Source organism: Desmodus rotundus, chromosome 12, assembly GCF_022682495.2.
Source record: "Desmodus rotundus isolate HL8 chromosome 12, HLdesRot8A.1, whole genome shotgun sequence".
NCBI lineage: Eukaryota > Metazoa > Chordata > Mammalia > Chiroptera > Phyllostomidae > Desmodus > Desmodus rotundus.
Genome location: NC_071398.1, coordinates 17,820,296 through 17,839,075, shown reverse-complemented (window position 1 = coordinate 17,839,075; position 18,780 = coordinate 17,820,296). Strand labels below are relative to the sequence as shown.

Here is an 18,780-nt window from a genome sequence, read left to right as displayed (position 1 = left end):
GAAAGAGGTGGAGATCTGAATACAACCTGTGATCTGGAGTTTTCATATAAATGGTATTGCTGGGAAAATTTAAGTAAGACCTGTAGATCATCTAGCAGTTTTGTATCAATGTTAACTTTCTGGTTCTCACAAATGTTTTGGTAGTTACATAAGACACTGCCCTTGTTCTTAGGAAATACACACTACCCTGGTCAGAGATCAAATGGTACCATGTCTGAAATTTACTAGGAAGTGATCCAGGACAGAAAGAAAGTGTGTGTGTGTGTGTGTGTGTGTGTGTGTACACACACGCTTGAAGAGAACGGTATGAGTGTTTCTGAGTTTAGAGCCCCAGAATATAAGTACATTTGCACAACGCAACCTCCCTTTCCAATGAGAACCCACCTGCATTGCTTCATCTTATCTCATTAGCGTGATGGGATCTGTTCTCGATGAAGTCCTGGCACTACAGTTACTCATCACCATTCCATTATCACTAGATGCTTATAGACTTCCCCTTTATTACTCATTTTATTTTTTCCATCAAGTATATTTCATATACGAGGTAGTAATTACCAAGTTCTTCACTCCTCACACTTTAAGTCTGCCCTTTTTTCCCTGATCATAAAAGCAATAAATGCCTGTTGTTGAAAATCTTGAAAATACAAGTAGGAATAAAATAGAAATCATCCATAAGCAGTGATAGCATCTCAGGATACTTACATATATTTAAAAGAAACTAGGACAATTACATGACTTTGTGTCTTGCCTTCTGCTGTCTACTGAACTTTCTTCCATTTCCTTAAATATTAATCAAGAATGTTATTCCTAATGGCTACCCAGATTTCTACCACATAATCATAACACAGTTTACTTAATCCCTTCCTTATCTTTTAAGAGATGTGTGGCAGAGACTCCTAATTGCCTTTCTAATAACTGTTCTTCCTGGTGAATACAACACTCATCTTATTCAGGGAGGCAATACCCCCAGTTAAAAACTGCAACTCTCAGTCTCTATTGGGTCCAGGAAGAGTCATATGACTGAGCTCCGGCCTATGAGATGCAAGAGGAAGTAACTGGGTGAGGCTGTGGGGAAAGCTCTTTAAAGGTGTGGCACTGCTTGTGCCTTCCCGCTTCCTGCCTGGAGCAGACGGAGCAGCCTGCCTGAAGGATGGAAGGAAGCTGGGTCCCTGCTGACCCTGTGGGGCCTTTGCTCCTGCACTTGACTGCCCTCCTCCCACATCTGCTTATGAGAGGAAAACTGAAACTCCTCCCAGGGGTGTCCAACCTCTTGGCATCTCTGGACCACACTGGAAGAAGAGTTGTCCTGGGCCACACATGAAATACATTGTGACCTGTAATTACAAAATAAATCTCATAATATTTTATGTAAATTTATGATTTTGTGTTGGGCACCCTCATAGTCATCCTGGACCACGTGTGGCCCGAGGGCCCCGGGTTGGACACCCCTGCAACCCGTTAACCCACTCCTGGGGTGCTCATAGCTGGATACTAAGAGAGCATATTGCTGTTGTTTCTCTACCTTCACTATCTTTATAGTCTATACAGCTCTGAAAAGGTGGGACCAAGACCTCATACACACACCAGAGTGCCTGTGGTCACCCAGTCCAACCAGAGGGGGCTGGCATAGGGGAGGAGGTGGGTCTGTCTCATCGAGGGTGGCCTAACCTGTGGCTAACAGCCTGCAGGGGAGTGACATGGGTCTGTGTTTGTTCATTTCTCCTGCTCACACAGCTTCAGCTGAGTGACCAAGAAAGCTGCCCTGACTGGTTCAAGTAACTCTCATAAAAGAATTCCAAGATTACAGGCTGCTGGGCTGCTTGGCACACTCTTCCACCTGGAAGCCAGCCAGCAGGGGGTGATGCCTGCAAACTTGGGGTAGTCTCTGGGGTCTTCTCAGAAGAAAGGCCTGGTCTGGCCCTGCAGGGAAGCCTTCTACCCAACACCTCATCATGGAAGCCCCCGGCACTACCTGGCATAGCCCAGAAGCCTCAGGAGGTCCCCAGATCCCGAGAGCACCTTGACGGAGCACACGACAGTCCATACAGCTTGCCAGGGGCCAAGCCGCTGACTCACACAAGCAGCTGGGTTGAAGCCTCCTCATTGCTGCTTCCACTTGATTCAAGGACCTGGAGTCCCACCTGCCACTAGAAAAGCTGCTTCTCCGTTGATGAACAAACCGTTCCCCCGTGAAACCAATGGATAAAGTACTGTAAAGTCCTAATGTAGCCAAAACCTTGAAGACTGGTATTCAGCAGGGTTAAGTGAACTACCTGCTTAAGTCAGGTTTAACGAGATGACAATGCTTTAATCCTACCACCTGAAAGAATGGCTGAAGGGCACAAGCCAAATTTCCAGCCTTCATGAGAACAGAAGAGTGAACACAATTTCATCGCTCTGAGGTGGTGCAACACCCTGCCTGGTCTCGGATCTGGAATTCCGAAGAGCCAAGCTTCCACAGAGTCTGACAGCCGCCGGGGAGAGGGGAGGCTGCGCTGGGCCGGGGGTGACTCCAGCCCACATCCAAGGGACTGGGACAACTGAATGCACCGTGAGATAGGCTTATTTTACTCCCTAAAAGGAAAATGAGCCAAAAGTCTGCTAATCTAGGATCCTACCTCCTGTTTTACCATAATTTATAGGACAGCTTTTTTGTCCAAAATGAAGGACTATTTTTATCCCAACTTGGTTTTTTCATAAAACACACACATACCGCCTCAGAGGTTTTGGTCTAAAGCAAGTCTTCAGACTATGTAGGTTGAAATACTTCATTGTTATGATAAAGGGTAAAAACATCTAACAGAAGTAAATTCTATTGCTCTCTGTGAACCTAGGCTTCTTTAGCTGGAAAGGGTGTGGGGACTCAGCCCACTTGAGAACCACGATAGAGTAAGTTGACAGGGGGCGCTTCCTCTACTTCTGTTTAATGAACGCCAGGAGCTTCCCATGACAAGTGTCTGCTAGAGGTGGACAGGAAGCTTCTGAGATGCTGGCCCTGTGCAGTGTGGTCATCGCGTGCCCTGGTCAGCCTGCTGTCTCCAGCCATCCAACCACTTCCTCCCCACGTGGCACCACGCATTAGGGAGTTTTATTCAGCGCATGCTTGGGGGTTGTGTATATTTACATTAGCTCCTCTTCCCTCCTTTCTGTTCTACGGGGGCATAATGGTGGGGGTGGGGGAGTTATGATAAACTTTAATAAAAACAAAATTAAAATTATTAAACCTTTCATATCCTTTAGAGATGATCTCTCGTCTGCTGGCTGGTCTATCTGGAAGAAAACAAGCGTGAACTCATAGCTTGCTGCTTGCTGCTCTTCAATTTTTTTCTCCCCTAAGGAAACGAGCAGAAAAGACTGCCAATGGCCAGATTTTTAAAACAAATTAAATTTGTCCTCACACACGGCAGCCAGGTGGGGCTGAAACATTCCTCCCAAATACCCATGATATATACCAACATCTTTCCCTCCAGGGGTCTTTCAACACAAGCCTGATAATCCTGAGGGGACAGGGACCCTGAAAGGAGAGAGGAGTGGTGCCCAAACAATTATTGAAAAAGAATCACTATTTCCCAATCGGCCATGCATACCATCTACTGGAAACACTCCCCCCCCCCACACACACACCCATCTACATTCCTGATTAAAGGGAAGCCCAGAGAAAACAGCACAGTATGGTACAAATTTCCCTAGTCTTAAGTGTTCTGAGGAAGTCTTCAGATCCGCCTGGGGTCTGGGCACATGTCTGCGGAGAATAAAATGGCTGCAGAATTAGATCAGGCCCGTCTGTCAAAGCCTGGCCAGACACGCAAGCCAGAGTTGGGCCATCAGGACTCCTAGGACGGGATGATGACCTCTGGATACGCAGCACCGGGGACACCGAGAGAACAAAGGTGCTGGGGCACTGAGCTCTTTTGGGTTAAAATAGCAAGTAATGAAATGCGGTTCCTGTCCTGGAACTACTCATACACTGGGGTGTTCCACAGAGCGTGAGCGCCCATCACAGGGCACCGGGCAGGAGGACATGAAGGGTCTGGCTTTGCTTTAGTCCTCCTAACAGACACACACTGACCAGAGCCGGCTCCTCATTCTCATTTGGTGTTTACATTGTAGTACACACAGCTCATCCTCAAGTCAAAGGGACAAAAGTCTTTCCTGCGCTTCACACTTAGGTGATGAGTCACCAGAAAAAGATTTTGTTTTTTAGGGGGAGAGCGGGGGGGGGGGGGGGGGGGGGGGAGCTGCTGACCCCTGGCTGGACTGGAGCAGAGAACTCCAGAGCTATGTGGATCCCAGGGAGTGGCTTCTACGACACTGGACATTCGGGGTCACCGAGGCCCTTTCTACTTGCAACTGTTGCAGCTTTGCAAGGTTGCTAGGGAGACTGCATACTGCGGCACCCCCTTTCCTCCCTGCCTGAGTTGGGAGCTCCTTTGAGGGGAGGTGGGGGGGGGGTGGAGGAAGGGGGAAAGAGATAACTCACATCTGAACCACAGTGGACGGGTGGACATGCAAGTCAAGTTTCCATAGTAACCTAAATAGCGGAAGTCACCCTGCCACCTCTCCTACTCAGACGTCTCTTTCCCTTCCTGATGGGAGCAAAATCCAACTTCCTCACGCCCGGCTCAGACCACACTTTCCAGCACGCTCCCTCCTCTCCAGGCCTCTGCCTGCCTTCCTGCACCTCCAACCAGCCAAGGGGGGCTTGCAGGCTGGGCCCCCTGCCTGTGGACACTCTCGCTCACTGTCCTCCTACTTTTTCAGATCACCTTATATAAAACAGCTCCCCCAACTCACCTTGGCCCACCCAGTTCTATTTTTGTAGCACCTTGCACACCTACCATTCTACATTTGTTTATTAGGTATCTGTCCCCCGCTACTGGAGGGAAAAGTCCAGACTTTGAGTCTTCTCCTTGTTGGCACTCTTCCCAGAGCCCAGGGTGGTGCCTGGCCCCACTAAGGCCACGTCCATGTTTGCAGAATCAAAGAAGTCACACCTCCCCCAGCCGTGGCGCTTGTCTAAAACAAGGAAAGTCAAATGTTGCCTTTTCCCTACTTACGCCACAGCTCCACCTCTTCATTTCCAAACTCTCTTCAGCACTTGCCCAACCTCCTTGTAACTTCTCTCTCCTGCCCTTTTTCAAACATCTTGATCCCAATTTTCATGTTGTTCAGATTTTTTACTGCCTACACAGCCTCAGTTGATTTGTTAATAATTCAAGACCCACCAGCCAGCTAACTCTACTGCGAATTCCCAGTTATTACTATAAAAATGCCTGGGGTGAACCCAAGTTTGCATGGTTGACGGCCAGGCCACATCCTCATCACATCAGTGCCTCACAGACGCCCGTGCTGGTGACAGGCTATAAAGACGCCTGCCTGAGCTGACCAGGGAGGTTGTGTGCTCCGTTCTGTGGGGGTTCTCAATGCTTCTGGAATTGAAGCACATAAGGAAACCACAAAAGGGCTTTGAATGTTAGGAAAAGCACGCAAACCATTTCCAGCTCTCGGAGAAGGCCAAGGCTTGCACTCTGATGTCTGCAGTCGCAACTCACCGCTGCCCCGTCTTACAGATTTCTTCATCTTTGCCCTGGGAGAATCCAGCAATGGGTCACCTTCCTTTCTAGATACGGAGAATGCATCCTGGAGCAAAGCGCTGCTTGCCCCTTGCATGAGGCAAGATGCAGTGGGAACAGTGTTGCCCTGAGCCCCGGGCCTCTGCTCTGAGTCCCAGGTTGGCCCCTGCCTAGAGCAGCACTGGCCTTGTGAATTTTCCATAGGAAGGCAAACGTCCTCCATCTGTCACAGCCACTGGCCACAGGTGGCACTCAGCAGTCTGGAACAGGGGGGCCCCGGGGGCCTGAGGCCTCCATGAGGGGCTGTGAAGGGTGAACGCGCCTTTGCTATTTGCTCCTGCAGTGAAGGGAGGCCCTTCTGGAGGTCGGCTGTGAGGCCTGCATCCCCGGCTTGTGTCTGGGAAAGACCAAGGCTGGGCCCGAGGATGTCCCTGCCCTGTGAACGCGTGGGGAGGATGGGTCCTATGGGAAGTTAGTAAGGCTGCAAACTTAGGCACTGGGGCCTTTCAGTGATGGCAAGCCTGGGGTGTTCGACACAGAATAAGGGAAACCAAGAAATAAATCCTTCAAGAACTTCCAGCAACAAAAATTCTTTGGATGGAAGCCCAACCAATTTACACCATATAGAATTCCACACCATGGCAGGTCATAGAATGCGTCAAGGCTCTGGGGAGCACTTATCCAAAGCAGGGGGGCGAAAAATGGGCTACCAAACACCATCCACAAATCCAGTGAGTTTTGCTTTCCTTAAAAGCACCAGTGGGTCACAGAGAGGAGCCACTACTTCTCTAAATCCCTCACACACCAGCCCGCTTGCGTGACAGCCTGGGGCAGCGCCCCCAACAAGGGCACGCGGTACCAGTGCTGAGGCTGTCAAGTTCCACAGGCACAACAGCATCCCCACGTGGGTGGGCGGGCGGGCGGGCTGGGCCCTGGGGGGTTGCCAGTAGGAGGTCTGAGGAGAGCCTGTGGCTGAACAGGCGAGAAAAGACTCACAGTCCAACAGGCTCGATGGACACAGTGCTCGGACCCCTTTCCTGTCTTAACAAGTTTCCTCGGGTGCTTTGGCTTCCTCTGGAGGCCCCTTTCCAGAAGCTCGCTCTCTTCTATCACAAGCCAAGACTGTCGTGAAGGCCAAGCGCTGCACGTGGGAAGCTCAGGAGGGACTGGCGGGCACCGACAATGCTACCAGAGGCTCCGTCCTGGGTCTCTCCCGTCCCCCTTCACCTCTGTGTCCGAGACACCCTACCCTCCTTCGCAACCAGGAGACCACAGGAGAGGAAACACGAAACTGGCCTCAGATGTCAGAGAGTCCACGTGACAGACCAAAACGTGTTCCCCAAACCTAAATGTTGACGTTCTAAGTCCCAATACCTCAGCTATGACTGTATTTGGAGATGGGACCTTTAAAGGAGGGACTGCGTTAAAATGAGGCCCATAGGGTGAGCCCTAATGCAGTATGACTGGTGTCCTTACAAGGAGAGGAGATGGTGACATACAGGGAGCCACCAGGGATGCTCACACACAGAGAAAAGGTCAAGTGAGAACAAGGGAAGGCGCCATCTGCAAGCCAAGGAGAAACCGAACCTACCGACAGAACTGTGACAAAAATAAATTCCTGTTGTTCGAGCCACCCAGTCTGTGCCGTATTTGCTACGGCAGCGCTGGCAGGCTGAGGCGGTCCCTAAGGAAAAGGCTGTCCGAAGCGCAGAGTCTCAAACCAGTGAGAATGGTGAGAGAAAAGCACACGGAGTCTTTTTACTCCGTAAGATGATGACAGTTTGGGAAAAAAATTTCAAGTTAAAATGACAGGCCTGTTCCAAGAAAAATCATATACCATCCAATTTTTAATATTCTAATTAGAGCAGAGGTCGGGATCTTTTAAAAGCAATAAAGAGCTCCTTGTATTAACATATACAGAAAAGGTCTCAAGATAGTCTTGAGGTATGAAACTGTAAAAAGCCCTTTAACGTGCACTCTGTAAGAAACATCTTTACAAAGTCCTTCCGGACTCCCTCCCAACTGCTAATGGGACGGGCTTAAGTGACAAAACCAAAAAAACCCCACAACAAACAACAAAACCAAACACCTGTTTGAGAACATATTCCTTCCATACTGAGAAAAGGAAGCAGAAAGACAATTAAGGATACACATTATCCAGGCCAGCAGAAAGCAGGCAGCGGGCAGGCGCCAGTTTCTTTAGAATGGGAGCCAAAGAACCTTATGCAGAAGGTAGCCCGAACCCAGCCTGGCCGAGTGGAAATCGGAGGGGCCCCGTGAGGAACCCAGCACAGCCCGGCAGACCTTTCTGGACTACTCTAGACATCTGTGCTGTCTGCTGAGGTAGCTATGAGCCACGGGTGACTACCAAGCACTTGAAGTTTGGTTCATGTGGCAGAGAAACTAAATTTTGTATTTTTATTTAACTTTAAACTTAAATAGCCACAAGTGGCTTGTGGCTATGCTATTGGACAGGCAGGTAGAGGGTCCGGGGGAACTTCCTTGCTGCTCTCAAGGGATCTAGACACCCGAGTACCAGGGGCGGACGATGGACAGTACTTGTACTGACTTGCAAGCCCACAAAACTTTCCACTGCTGGTCCGTGTTCGAGAAAACCACGTGGGACTACAGCTCTCATAAAGGGGTCACAGTCTGAAGGGGGTGCCCTCACATCTGTGGGGCTGAGAAGAAGCCTTTGAGCTATTTCCATAAGCAAAGAGGTGCAGTTCTATTTTCCTCCCTGGCCCCCTACCAAGGTCAGGAACAAGTTTAATATAGGATGTGAGTAGCCGAAGAATTCTTTGCACCTTCCAAAAGTTGTCATTTCTCTGGAAATACATTTGGGCAACGAAGGAGGTGTTAGGTGCAGAGGAGGGGATGTGGAGTCTGCACACAAGACAGAGGACACAAGGTGACGGCCGCTGTGCCACAAAGCCCCTCCCCTCAAATGAAATCCAAGCACAGAACCCCAACCTCCAACCCAGCAAAAAACGCCCACCGATTACCAATCTACGTTCACTTGAGGGTCAATTTTCAAGCTTTCGGGGTTCCTTGGAGACCCTTTCGAAGGTGACTTGGCATAAAGGTTTCACTAAAATAACACTGGGTGTGATGTGACATTGTACACCTCCCTTGGGGTTCCTGTGTTTCTGGGCTCTCCGGTACACTCACCTCCCTAAACAGGGGACCCCCGATGCTCATCCTTACAACACACACACACACTCACACACACACAGTCTCTCTAATACCCCTACCACCTGCAGACACCTTTTTTCTTTTCTTTTTTTTTTGCTTTGCCACTTGGTATCATCCTCACTAGGAGGGAGGTATTGCTGCCTCTCAGAGTGGGCAGTGCTGGGTGGCCAGGAGGGCACACAGTACTAACTACCCAAAGGGACAGTGCGGAAGGCAACCTAAAGCCTCCACCAAGAAAAAGGCTAACTGGCCCAGTGTATACAGCCATATATATGGCCCAACATACAGGGCAACGTATGCTCCAGCTTTATATATGGAAGCAAAACAGAAAAACCCTGGCAGCTTTGATTATCCCATAAAAATAAAGCAACTAGTGAAGGGCAGAGCTAGAATATGGAAGGGTGGGTAAGTAGGAATCCTGGCAACTCAGGCCACTGCAGCCAGGGCTCGGATAATTTCTAAAAGGTGCATGTCTTGGTGCTGATGCCCATCTCTCCTTGACTAGACAGACAGGAAGTAGATTAGTTGTCCACTCAAGTCCCATTTCCAAGCAACCATCCTGTTGATGTCACATCCTCTCTGGAGGGACCCTTCCAGCCCACGAGCGGGGACAACAGTGAGACAGCACCCTGCACACATCCACCTTCCAACAGACCAGATCATTAGCATATTTTACAGAGAGCCAGCAGAGAAGTTTAATTGCCCTTAATTACCCAGTTCAAGAAGGCTCCTAGATAATGGCTCTCAGATTTCTTGCCTGGTCTTGACGTAATTTCCCTGACTCTGACTTCATTATGTCCCTAACTTAGAAGAAACAGCCTCTCCAAGATGCCTTTCCATCCATAGCAGGCGCTGAAGCTGCAGGGAAGGCTGGGCCAGGGCTACAAAGGTTTCTCGTAGGAAGAGTCAGACCCTCAGCTTCCCCGCAGGCCTGGCGCCCAGGTGTGTGCGCAAGTATGGGGCGTGGGAGGAGGGGGAGAAGAGGACACGGACTCAGAGGAAGGACTAAAGACAAGGAATATGTAATCAGAAGCCATCACAATTACAAATGTAAATGAGCAGACAATTGGCACTGACCTTTGTAGATTGTTAGAGGACTAATTAAGGCAAATCAGGAACTCTATTCCAACAGAAAAACAAGACAGTGTACACCCTAAGAACTACTCCTGTCCCCTTCACGTAGATGCAAAATGCAAGAGAATCAGACCGTAATCAAACTATGCACGCTATGCACTGATGAACACAAACCATCTCCGTGAACAAAAGACAACCGAGATTTCCTCCCTGGTTTATCATTAGCGACTGTGCTGACATCTCTTTCTCTAAGGTCCACCCGTGTTTGAGCTCTTGCCATGTGCCTGATGGTCTACTCGGTTCCACATCCACAAACAGATCCCACCCATGCAACGGCCAGGTACGCCAATTACAGGCTTTGCTTAGAATGGTCATTTGAAAAGCTTTAAGAAAATACTTTAAAAAAAATAGAATCAAACTACATGTTATTCTGTAAATTCCCTTTTTCATTTAACAATATATTCCTTTTCATTCGATACGTTAACGATCTCTCTTTAGTCTCCCATTGTAAAGCATCTTTCTAAAAAGCACCCTGATGATTACAATCCTTGTCTAAACAGTCTTTCATCGGGGAATGTATTTATGACAGATAAAGTCCTATTTTCCTCATTCCTACACAAGTGCTTAAAATTTCAGTCAACCCCAATTTGTTCCGATGCACTTGTACATTTAACTTCTCTAGTTTGAAGTACATTCTCCCTACGCCTTCCCCAAGTCTCTTCAACAAGATATATAGTAAAAAAGGAAAAAAAGAGAGAGAGAGAGAACATAGCTGTTTGGTTTTATAAAAACAATGCTTCAGAATTACAAAACCGGCCACAACATATTTTAGTACTATGAGAAAATTACACTGAAATTGCACATAATTTAGCTATTTACAAAAAAAAAAAAATGTAGTTCCTATTTACAGGGCATCCGTAAGCCAATCTTGAAAAATAAACAAAAGCAAATGAGAAAGTTAAAAACAGTACATTTTCTTATACTCTTAGGCCATATGAGCTAAACAGAAGCTTGGTTCAAAAAAATGGATCCATCACGCAAAGCCAGTGACTGCTTCAGCGCAGAGTGTCATCAAAACCACGCCTGCCTCCCTGACCCCAGGAATTCAGCTGTGCCCCTCAACTCAAAAAGATTTATACACAGTAGGCGCTCAATAAAGAATCATGAAGTTACATCAGTACAAAGTTTTGAAATCTATGCCTACGTGGAAGAAGTAGGAGTTAAGGCGAGGGTGAGAGAGAAAACAGGAGGAGGAGGAGAGAAGGCAGGCTGAGGGCAGGAACACAAAGGGCCTCTTGTCCTCTCCAAGTCCAGGGCACTGATTGAATGAAGTCAACTGCGGTTTCACACCAGAGCCAGCAATGCCTTTTTAATAAGCACACAGGGAAGCTGATCCTGCACGGGACCCACCTAGGAGAACTTTCCATCTTTCAAGAGCCTCTGGCCAACTAAGGGGCAGTGAACAGTGGATGTGAGTAGAGAGAGATAGCCCCAGGTGTTAGCCCACAACCAAGGGCTTTCTCCACCTCCACCTGTGTACAGGGTGACGTAAAGAGACCAACTCCCAACTGTGTCACGAGACCTCTTGGTCTTGCAGAAAATACCTGCAAGCCAACAATCAAAAGTTCGAGATGCAAAAAAAAAAGAGGGGGGGGGGTCACCTCCTCTGGTCAGGTTTCTTTCTGTTCTCTGAGATGTGTATTTCCAAGCCACCTTTAAAATGAGAAGGCCCACTGTGTGTGTCCGTGTGTGTGAAGTATAACCACAAACACTGTTGTACTCGGTAAAAACAACGCAATACAATACTGCCCACTGATGTAAGGGTGAGGCCTGCCCGCAAGCAGGACCACGTAGGGGAGGGTGGCCTAATTATTAGCACGTCGCCAACATCATCAAGACTTGGCCCTTTGATGCAGGGCAGGACCAAGATGTTGTATGTCTGGCCACGAGGCCTCTGAAGGGGTTCCGTGGCCAGCGGCAGGTGTACGTCCTGACCGCCACCGGCTCTGAAGGGCAGAGGAGACCTTCATAATTTCTCCTTCTCCGTACTGACACGTTCATGCTGAGGACAGGCCAGATGATGAACTTGCCTGACTGGAAAACATGCTGGCTTATTTAACGAATAAAACTGGAAAAGATGACATTTTTTTCATCACAGGGAAGAACCTATCCCAGAGTTCACTCCACCAGCCTCTGCACGGGAAGTCCTCATGCCCACAGAAGGTGACAGGAGACCAGGTGTAACAAGGTCCTGAGCTCAGAAAAGGGAACAGAGTTCTTTCCGATGGCTTTTCTGTAAAACTTTCTGAAGTGTGAACAACAGAGGAAGAAAGGAAAAGAAAGAGAAAAAAACACTGATGTTTAATTAGACGACATCAGAACACCAGAACTGAAAACTCCAGACAGCAGAGCCTTTTGTACAGGGTGGGGCAAAAGTGGATTGCAGCTGTTCGCATGGAAAATAATCCAATAACTAATAAATAATAATACAAGGATAAACTCTGTGTTTCTCATATTCAACTGTAAACCTACTTTTTCCCCACCCTGTAGGAAGCTCAGAGCCCAATCAGGCAGGGCTCCCAGAGGCGTCCGAAGGCCCCTTGGACGTCCTTAGGCTGCTGGAACGACTCTTCTCGCTGAAGATGAAGGTTCTGATCATACATTCCACAGGAGAAAATGGGGTATTTTATAGTCTGTGTTGACAAAACCTGAAGTTGATGACCTTTGATGCCCAACAAGTCCACAATATCCCTTTTCTTCAAGACACTCTTCCAAGGTTTTACAAGCCAGTCCCTTGGAGGAGGGGGCACCCAGAGAGGATGTACTTCAAGATGGGTTTTCTTAACAGGGTTTCCAAACCAGCACCACATTCCAGTTAATGTCACCATAAACATTACCCGATAATCTGTCCCTTTTGTCATTAGTAAAGAGTACAAATTTAGCCAGCGTGTGTGAGAGGGAGGCGGGCAGAGAGCAAAACATGACTCCAGGCCAAAGACAATACAAAAGGATTTGGGAATACGGAGAGGAAGTCTATCATCTCTACTAAAGTTGCTCATACACTTCAGGGGGGAAAACCGTAACATGCATTACATGAGAGAACCCCAGAAGGCAAGGGCGTAAGGAAGCAATTCCAGAGTGGTCTGCACAAATACAAGTGTTACATTATGAAACAGGGCACTGTGTGTTCCAGTTCGTGGACCCTGGGTGGAATGGCAGCTGTACACTATTTAGTTTGGGGCACCTCATTAATAAAATGGGAATTCTGAGCAGAGTGAAAGAAAGAATTGAGGGGGGGAACGGGCAAGCTTTTAACACAAGATGAAAACAATGACATATGCAGAGCTGACAAAAAAACATTAAAAAAAAACCCCTGAAATAAATAGGTCTGTGTATGGTGTAGAGGAAGGAGAATCCTATGAAATGACTCAACAGTGGAATAATGGGGCGTGGCAGGAACAAACACAGGCCAAACGCCCCAGTGGGGACCCCACAGCCAGATGGCACAATGGTCTCAGTCTTCGGGCACAGACGTGTCCGTGGGTACCGGGTCCGGCCCTTGCTCCTAAGGGCACCCACACACAGAGAGAAGGGGTCAGATATGAGGCAGACCCCAGGGGTTAAGGCATCTAGCCTTTAACCAAAAGAGGCATTTGAAAAACACATGGGAGAGGGTAGTCTTGCAGTGGCCTGGGGATGACAAGAATGACTCTGGTGTCGAACAGCACTTTCCTGAAAAAATGACTCACACTGACTCAAGATGACCGGCTTTTCCAGTGACATGAAACCTCAGCTACACCAGTGGGGGGAAATGCGCTCAGATGTGGGCACAGCCAGTCCTGGGGAAATCCAGTCTTGCCCACGTGGAGAAGGGAGCAAAGACAGAGCAGAGGGACAGGGACGGAAGCGGGTGGCAGAGCGGTCTGGAGGGGCCCGGGAGGGACGCCTCCGGGAGGAACCGAAGCTCCAGCACAACCGATCCAGTGGAGCCTGCAGAGATCAGGAGTCACCCGCTCTGGAGGGTCGGCCAGGAATCAATCAGAGGTGCCCAGAAAAACAGGGAAAACAAAAAGTTGTACAAGAAGGTAAATGAAATTAGAAAACCCTACACGGCTCAGCTGTGATTAATATTTATAGAGCTGGCATAATGAAAACACTGAGTATTAATAAAACTCCAAACTATTATTTAATCATCCTGGAAGACGGAGGAAGGATAAGACTGAGCGTACAGGGAGCTGGGGAGTGTGGGGGAATGAGTGTGGTGGGGGCCACAGGGGTGCGAGTGTGTACGCAGTGTTGTCTGTGTGGGTCTGTGGATGGGGAGCCTGTGCGTGGGCACGAGTGTGTGCGTTTATTGCAAGGCACACAAGTGAAACCGTCATCTTCCAGAGGGGAAAGCCATGAGACGTTTCAAACTTTAAAAAACAATAAAGTAGTAACAGAAGCATGTTAATATATATGGAAATAATGAAAGAAATAACGAAATCTTGAAAGCCATGGCTCTGAGGAATGGGATGGGGGAGGGTTGTGCCATTTTTCATAAGGTTTATGTAATTTCTGCCTTTAAAAACTATAAAAATGTGAAACTTGCTAACATTAATATCAAAAACCCCAGATGGCCATGCTGGCTCAGCGGCTGAGGGGTGCCGCGGGCGATGGAGGGATGAGGCATGGCCCCAAGGCCTGTCCAGCCTGACCACACCACTCAACAATGTGCCACCAACAGAAGGAAGCCGGAGCAGGACATCGTGAGCTCAGTGTCTCTGAGGTGGAACCAGTGAGAACCCCAGGAAGCTGCTTAGAGGACGTGTGCAGATGAAAACGATGACGTATTGAGATGAGATGAGAGCTTCAACAGGCTGGGAGCCAGGGGCCAGGGTCTAAGACCCAGTGATACTGGCCTGCGGGGCAGCCTGAGGATGGCCAAGAGAAGCAGGAAGACAAGGGAGAACACCTGAAAGATGTCAAAGACCACAGCCAGCAAAGAATACGGCCCAGCAGTTAGCCACTGGGTTGGCTAAGTCCAAGGTCAAGGGTGACCTCTCAAGGGTGGTCTGATGACAGGAGGAAGCAGACTAAGGCGGCATGAGGCGTAGCTGGAGATGACTAATACAGAGTGCCCTTTCAAGAATCTTGAAGATTCTGCTGGAGACAGAGAGCAGGATTAAGGAAGAGCTTTTGTTTCATTGTCTTTCAAGAGGCAGGTGACTGACCTGTGCTTCCCAGTTAAGAGGAAGGGACTGGAAGGCTGAAAAAATAGGACAGGGGGAGTCTAACCAGTGAGGTCGCCGTGGGAGTGAGAGTCATGGAGAGGAGGGAGGGAGGTAGAGAAAAAGGTGGCTGTGGCTGGGATGACAGGACGAGAGGCAGGAGCTGGGCGAGGCCCCTCTGGAAGGTCTGGACTGTGAAGTAACAGGCAGCACTGAGTCACAGAACTGGAGTCACTCTCAAATGCAATTATAACTTCTACAGCAAGTACTTGTTTTGATCCTATCTGAAGTTATTTCTTACAGGCCAGACTTGAGGCCACAAACGGTCCATTCTTAATACCGCACAAGACATAATGTAGCCTTTGCTTTCTGTCAACCTGAACCAATATACTGAATCTGGAGTATAGACTAGAGGAATTTGGGGGTGGGAACAGAACAGCTGGTGGCCGGCTCCCTGAACAGTGAATCGTGATACCTGAAGAAAAGTGGTGCTAAGTTCCTTTAAAATAACAAACAAAAAGGCAACAATCCATGCATGTTCCTTCCGGAATACAATGGCCACCTGTGAGGTCAGCAGTGGACTCCAGGGTCAGCTGCACCAAACCAAAATCCTCAGGAGGCCTCACAGAGTCAACATCTTGGCCCAGCCTGGGCCTCCCGTGCCTGCGAGGCCACTCACCTGGGTCAGTGGAGGGGCACCTGCGGATGGTGAAGATCTGCCCCAAGTCCTCATCCTCCTCTGGAAGGCCCTTCTGCAGCCGCTGCAGCTTGCGCAGGCTCTCGCTGCGCTGGTGCTTCATGGAGCGCACGTGCTGGATGAGGTTCAGCTTGGCCTTGGTGGAGTAGTTGCACAGGACGCAGTGGTAGTAGCAGCTCTCACCCTCCACGCCACTCTCGTGCTGCTGCAGGTGCTGGGGGGCGAAGAACAGGGACACACCATGGGTAAGCCACTTGGAGCCCGCCGCCATGAGCCCGCCCTGACCTGGTTGCAGCCCGGTAAGATTTCTTAAAGAGTTTGTCTTGTGTTCCCTGCCCCGCCCCCTGCACTGTCCCCTTCTCCAGCAGCTCTCTGAGGACAAGCAGCAAGCTGTCTCTCAGCACCACAGCCCCCAAGCATCCCCACCCTGATGGCTTTTCACAGTGCTGAGAATGCTGATGGACTGGCCCTTTCCCATACTACTAGTTTTCCTGGCACAGTATTAAAGAGTCCCCTTGCCCTCTCCAAAGTGTCCTGCCTTAGTGAGAGCAGGGATCAGCAAACTACAGCCTGCAGGCCAAATCCAGCCTGCTGACTATTTTTATAAATAAAGTTTTAATGGAACACGGCCACATACATGATGTGAACTGTCTGTGGCTGCTTGCAAAACACCATAGGTTGAATAGTTGCAACAAAGCCTAACATATAACAGTCTGGCTCTTCACAGAAACAGCCAAACCTAGCTTTAGGCAATAGTCTATACGGTCACCCGGCCCGTAGAGAGCCTACCTAGTTCAGTAACACAGAGCCCAGGAAGATGACTCAAGTTTTTGTATTTAGAACGACAATCTCTTAGGAGACCCCCAAGTTAGGTTTTTCCCTGGATTAAAAAAAAAATGACAGAAAAATAAATTTCTCCCAACTAGTTCCCCGTCAACATCTCAAGGTCATCTGGCTTAGCGCACAGATAGTCAAAGTTACACTCGGTGTCGTGTGTGTGGACACAGTGCCCTGAGTCCGGCACACGGGAGCCCGGGAGCCCGGGAGCTGGCAGGAGGCAGGCACACACAGGAGTAAAGCAACAGGAGCAAGAACAGTGGAGGTCAGGGGAACAGTCAGCAGACCCCAGACTTCTGTAGCCGAAGAGAAGACAAAGATTTTCCAAGGATAAAACTGACAACCTTCTCTTGTCTCTTTGAGAACATGAAAAAAGCTACGGGCCCTTTTCACCAACAGTTAGGGAATGAACTAGCTCACAGTACAGAAAGGCCACCTCCTTCACTTCAAGGGGCCCACGTTCCGGGAGGAGGGAACTTTTCCACTGGGTGCACACAAAGCAGGGGAAGCAATTCCAAAAAGCTTAAGTGACTGACCCAAGGTAACCCAGCTAGTTCGTGGAAAAGAGAGAACTACAACCTGACTCTTGGCATCCTTTTGAAGGAGGAAATTCAGATAATGTAAGTGCTTAATGTGTTCATGTTATTACCTGTCCTTCCCTCTCTCTCCTCACCCACAGCCCCACCCGCAGTCCCAGGAGCCCAGTCCAAGCTGCTGCACAGAACGCACAAGCAGATGCCTCTCAAGTGCTGTGCGCAGCGCCCTCCTTTCTGACCCGCGCCTGTGCTATTCAATGCCCACGCCCTGACGGCTGCTTCTGGTCCTGCCTGGATATGTTGTACAGAGTATAATAAAAGACCCTGAGAAAGCGGAGCAATTAGAATGCCCTACACTGTGCCCAGTACTGAAAATACCAGGGTGGCCCTACCAGCACTTCCCATCAACGGACACGGCTCTGAGGCTCGTCTGCTCACACAGGCATGTCCAACACGCACTGAAAGTGCAAAACTCCCAGAAGCATGTTTGTGCTTTATTGGAAGAGGAAATACGAATGCACCAAGGATGTGTTGCAGAAAAATCCCTGGGGTGAGGAGGGAGGCCACGGCCCTCCGTCATGTAAACTGGCTGAACAAGCCCACAGGTGGGGATGTGATGGGCTCTACAGGCACCAACAGAGAAAATCCCCTTTCCCTCAAACGGGCACTTCAACCCCGGGCAGTGCAGGCCCTCGGGATTTCGGGGATCTCCACCCGCAGTAGCCGTTCTAGAGCCGCTTCACAGCCAGAAGGAGTTTAAAGAACTAGTGAGCTCAACGTTGACTGTTAAAGAAATCACAACTCAAAATAAAAAGCCACTTTTCTTGAGATAAATTGGAGCTGTTTTTTCTTTTTAAGGTTTACCGTCCATTTGCCTCCTCTGAGACAAGGCTCCTCCCAGAGTATTTCGGGAGGACGAACCTCACCAAAGCAGTGTGTTCTGGAGGCTACACACACCCCTTCCTCCCAGGAGAAGGAGGGTCTGGGACACTAGATATAAAGGAAAGAGATGAGCACGCCCACCTTCATGCTCCATGGCCTGTGTCCAGGGCACCTCAAAAGCCAAAAATGAACCAGGATGTTCAGCAAGGGTTTGGGGCTTGAGATTCAGGGGCAGGAATCTTGTACGAGAGACAAGAACTGCTGTCCTAGGTCACTGAAAATTACATGTATTAAAGCTTCAACAGAAACTGACTGAATAAAAGACACCTGGGGAAATAAGCACAGAATCCAAAGCAGTAAGTTCTATCGAGGGACTGCGGTGGTATCATAAACTATGAAATCAGAGCAAGAATCATTAAAGCCTTATCCCCAATTCCCATTACCTTCCCATGAAGCAGGATTTCCTTGCAATAAGGCACGGGATCGTAAACATAAAATTTTAATATGGATGTGAGGGTTCTTTTGGAAATGGCTGGGGTCTCCAGTCTCAGGGCAGAAGAGAGGATGCCATGGCCAAAAGGAAATGGATGGAAGTTGAGATGTCAGTGTCTCCTGTCCTAAAATCCATAGGCTCCTGGGGGATGCTGCTGTATGAATCCTAATCGAAATAAGTATCATACTGCGGACTATGCTTTAAAAATAACTGACAGGGTGAAGATGTTCCAAAGTCACCCTATACTCACACTCATAGTGGTAAATGGCACTCTCTCCTGCCA

At 48.9% G+C, this 18,780-nt stretch overlaps 1 protein-coding gene across 3 annotated transcripts in view; it reads right to left on the bottom strand.

Moving 5' to 3' along the window:
- The window catches only part of ZFHX3 (zinc finger homeobox 3), a 243,285-nt gene that overhangs the window by 80,029 nt on the left and 144,476 nt on the right, over nucleotides 1-18,780 (bottom strand). For all 3 annotated transcript variants that reach the window (XM_053915613.2, XM_024556133.4, XM_045191882.3), the window contains one exon: nucleotides 15,732-15,963. In XM_053915613.2, coding sequence (XP_053771588.1) covers nucleotides 15,732-15,963 — 232 coding nt within the window. The remainder of the gene's footprint in view (nucleotides 1-15,731; nucleotides 15,964-18,780) is intronic.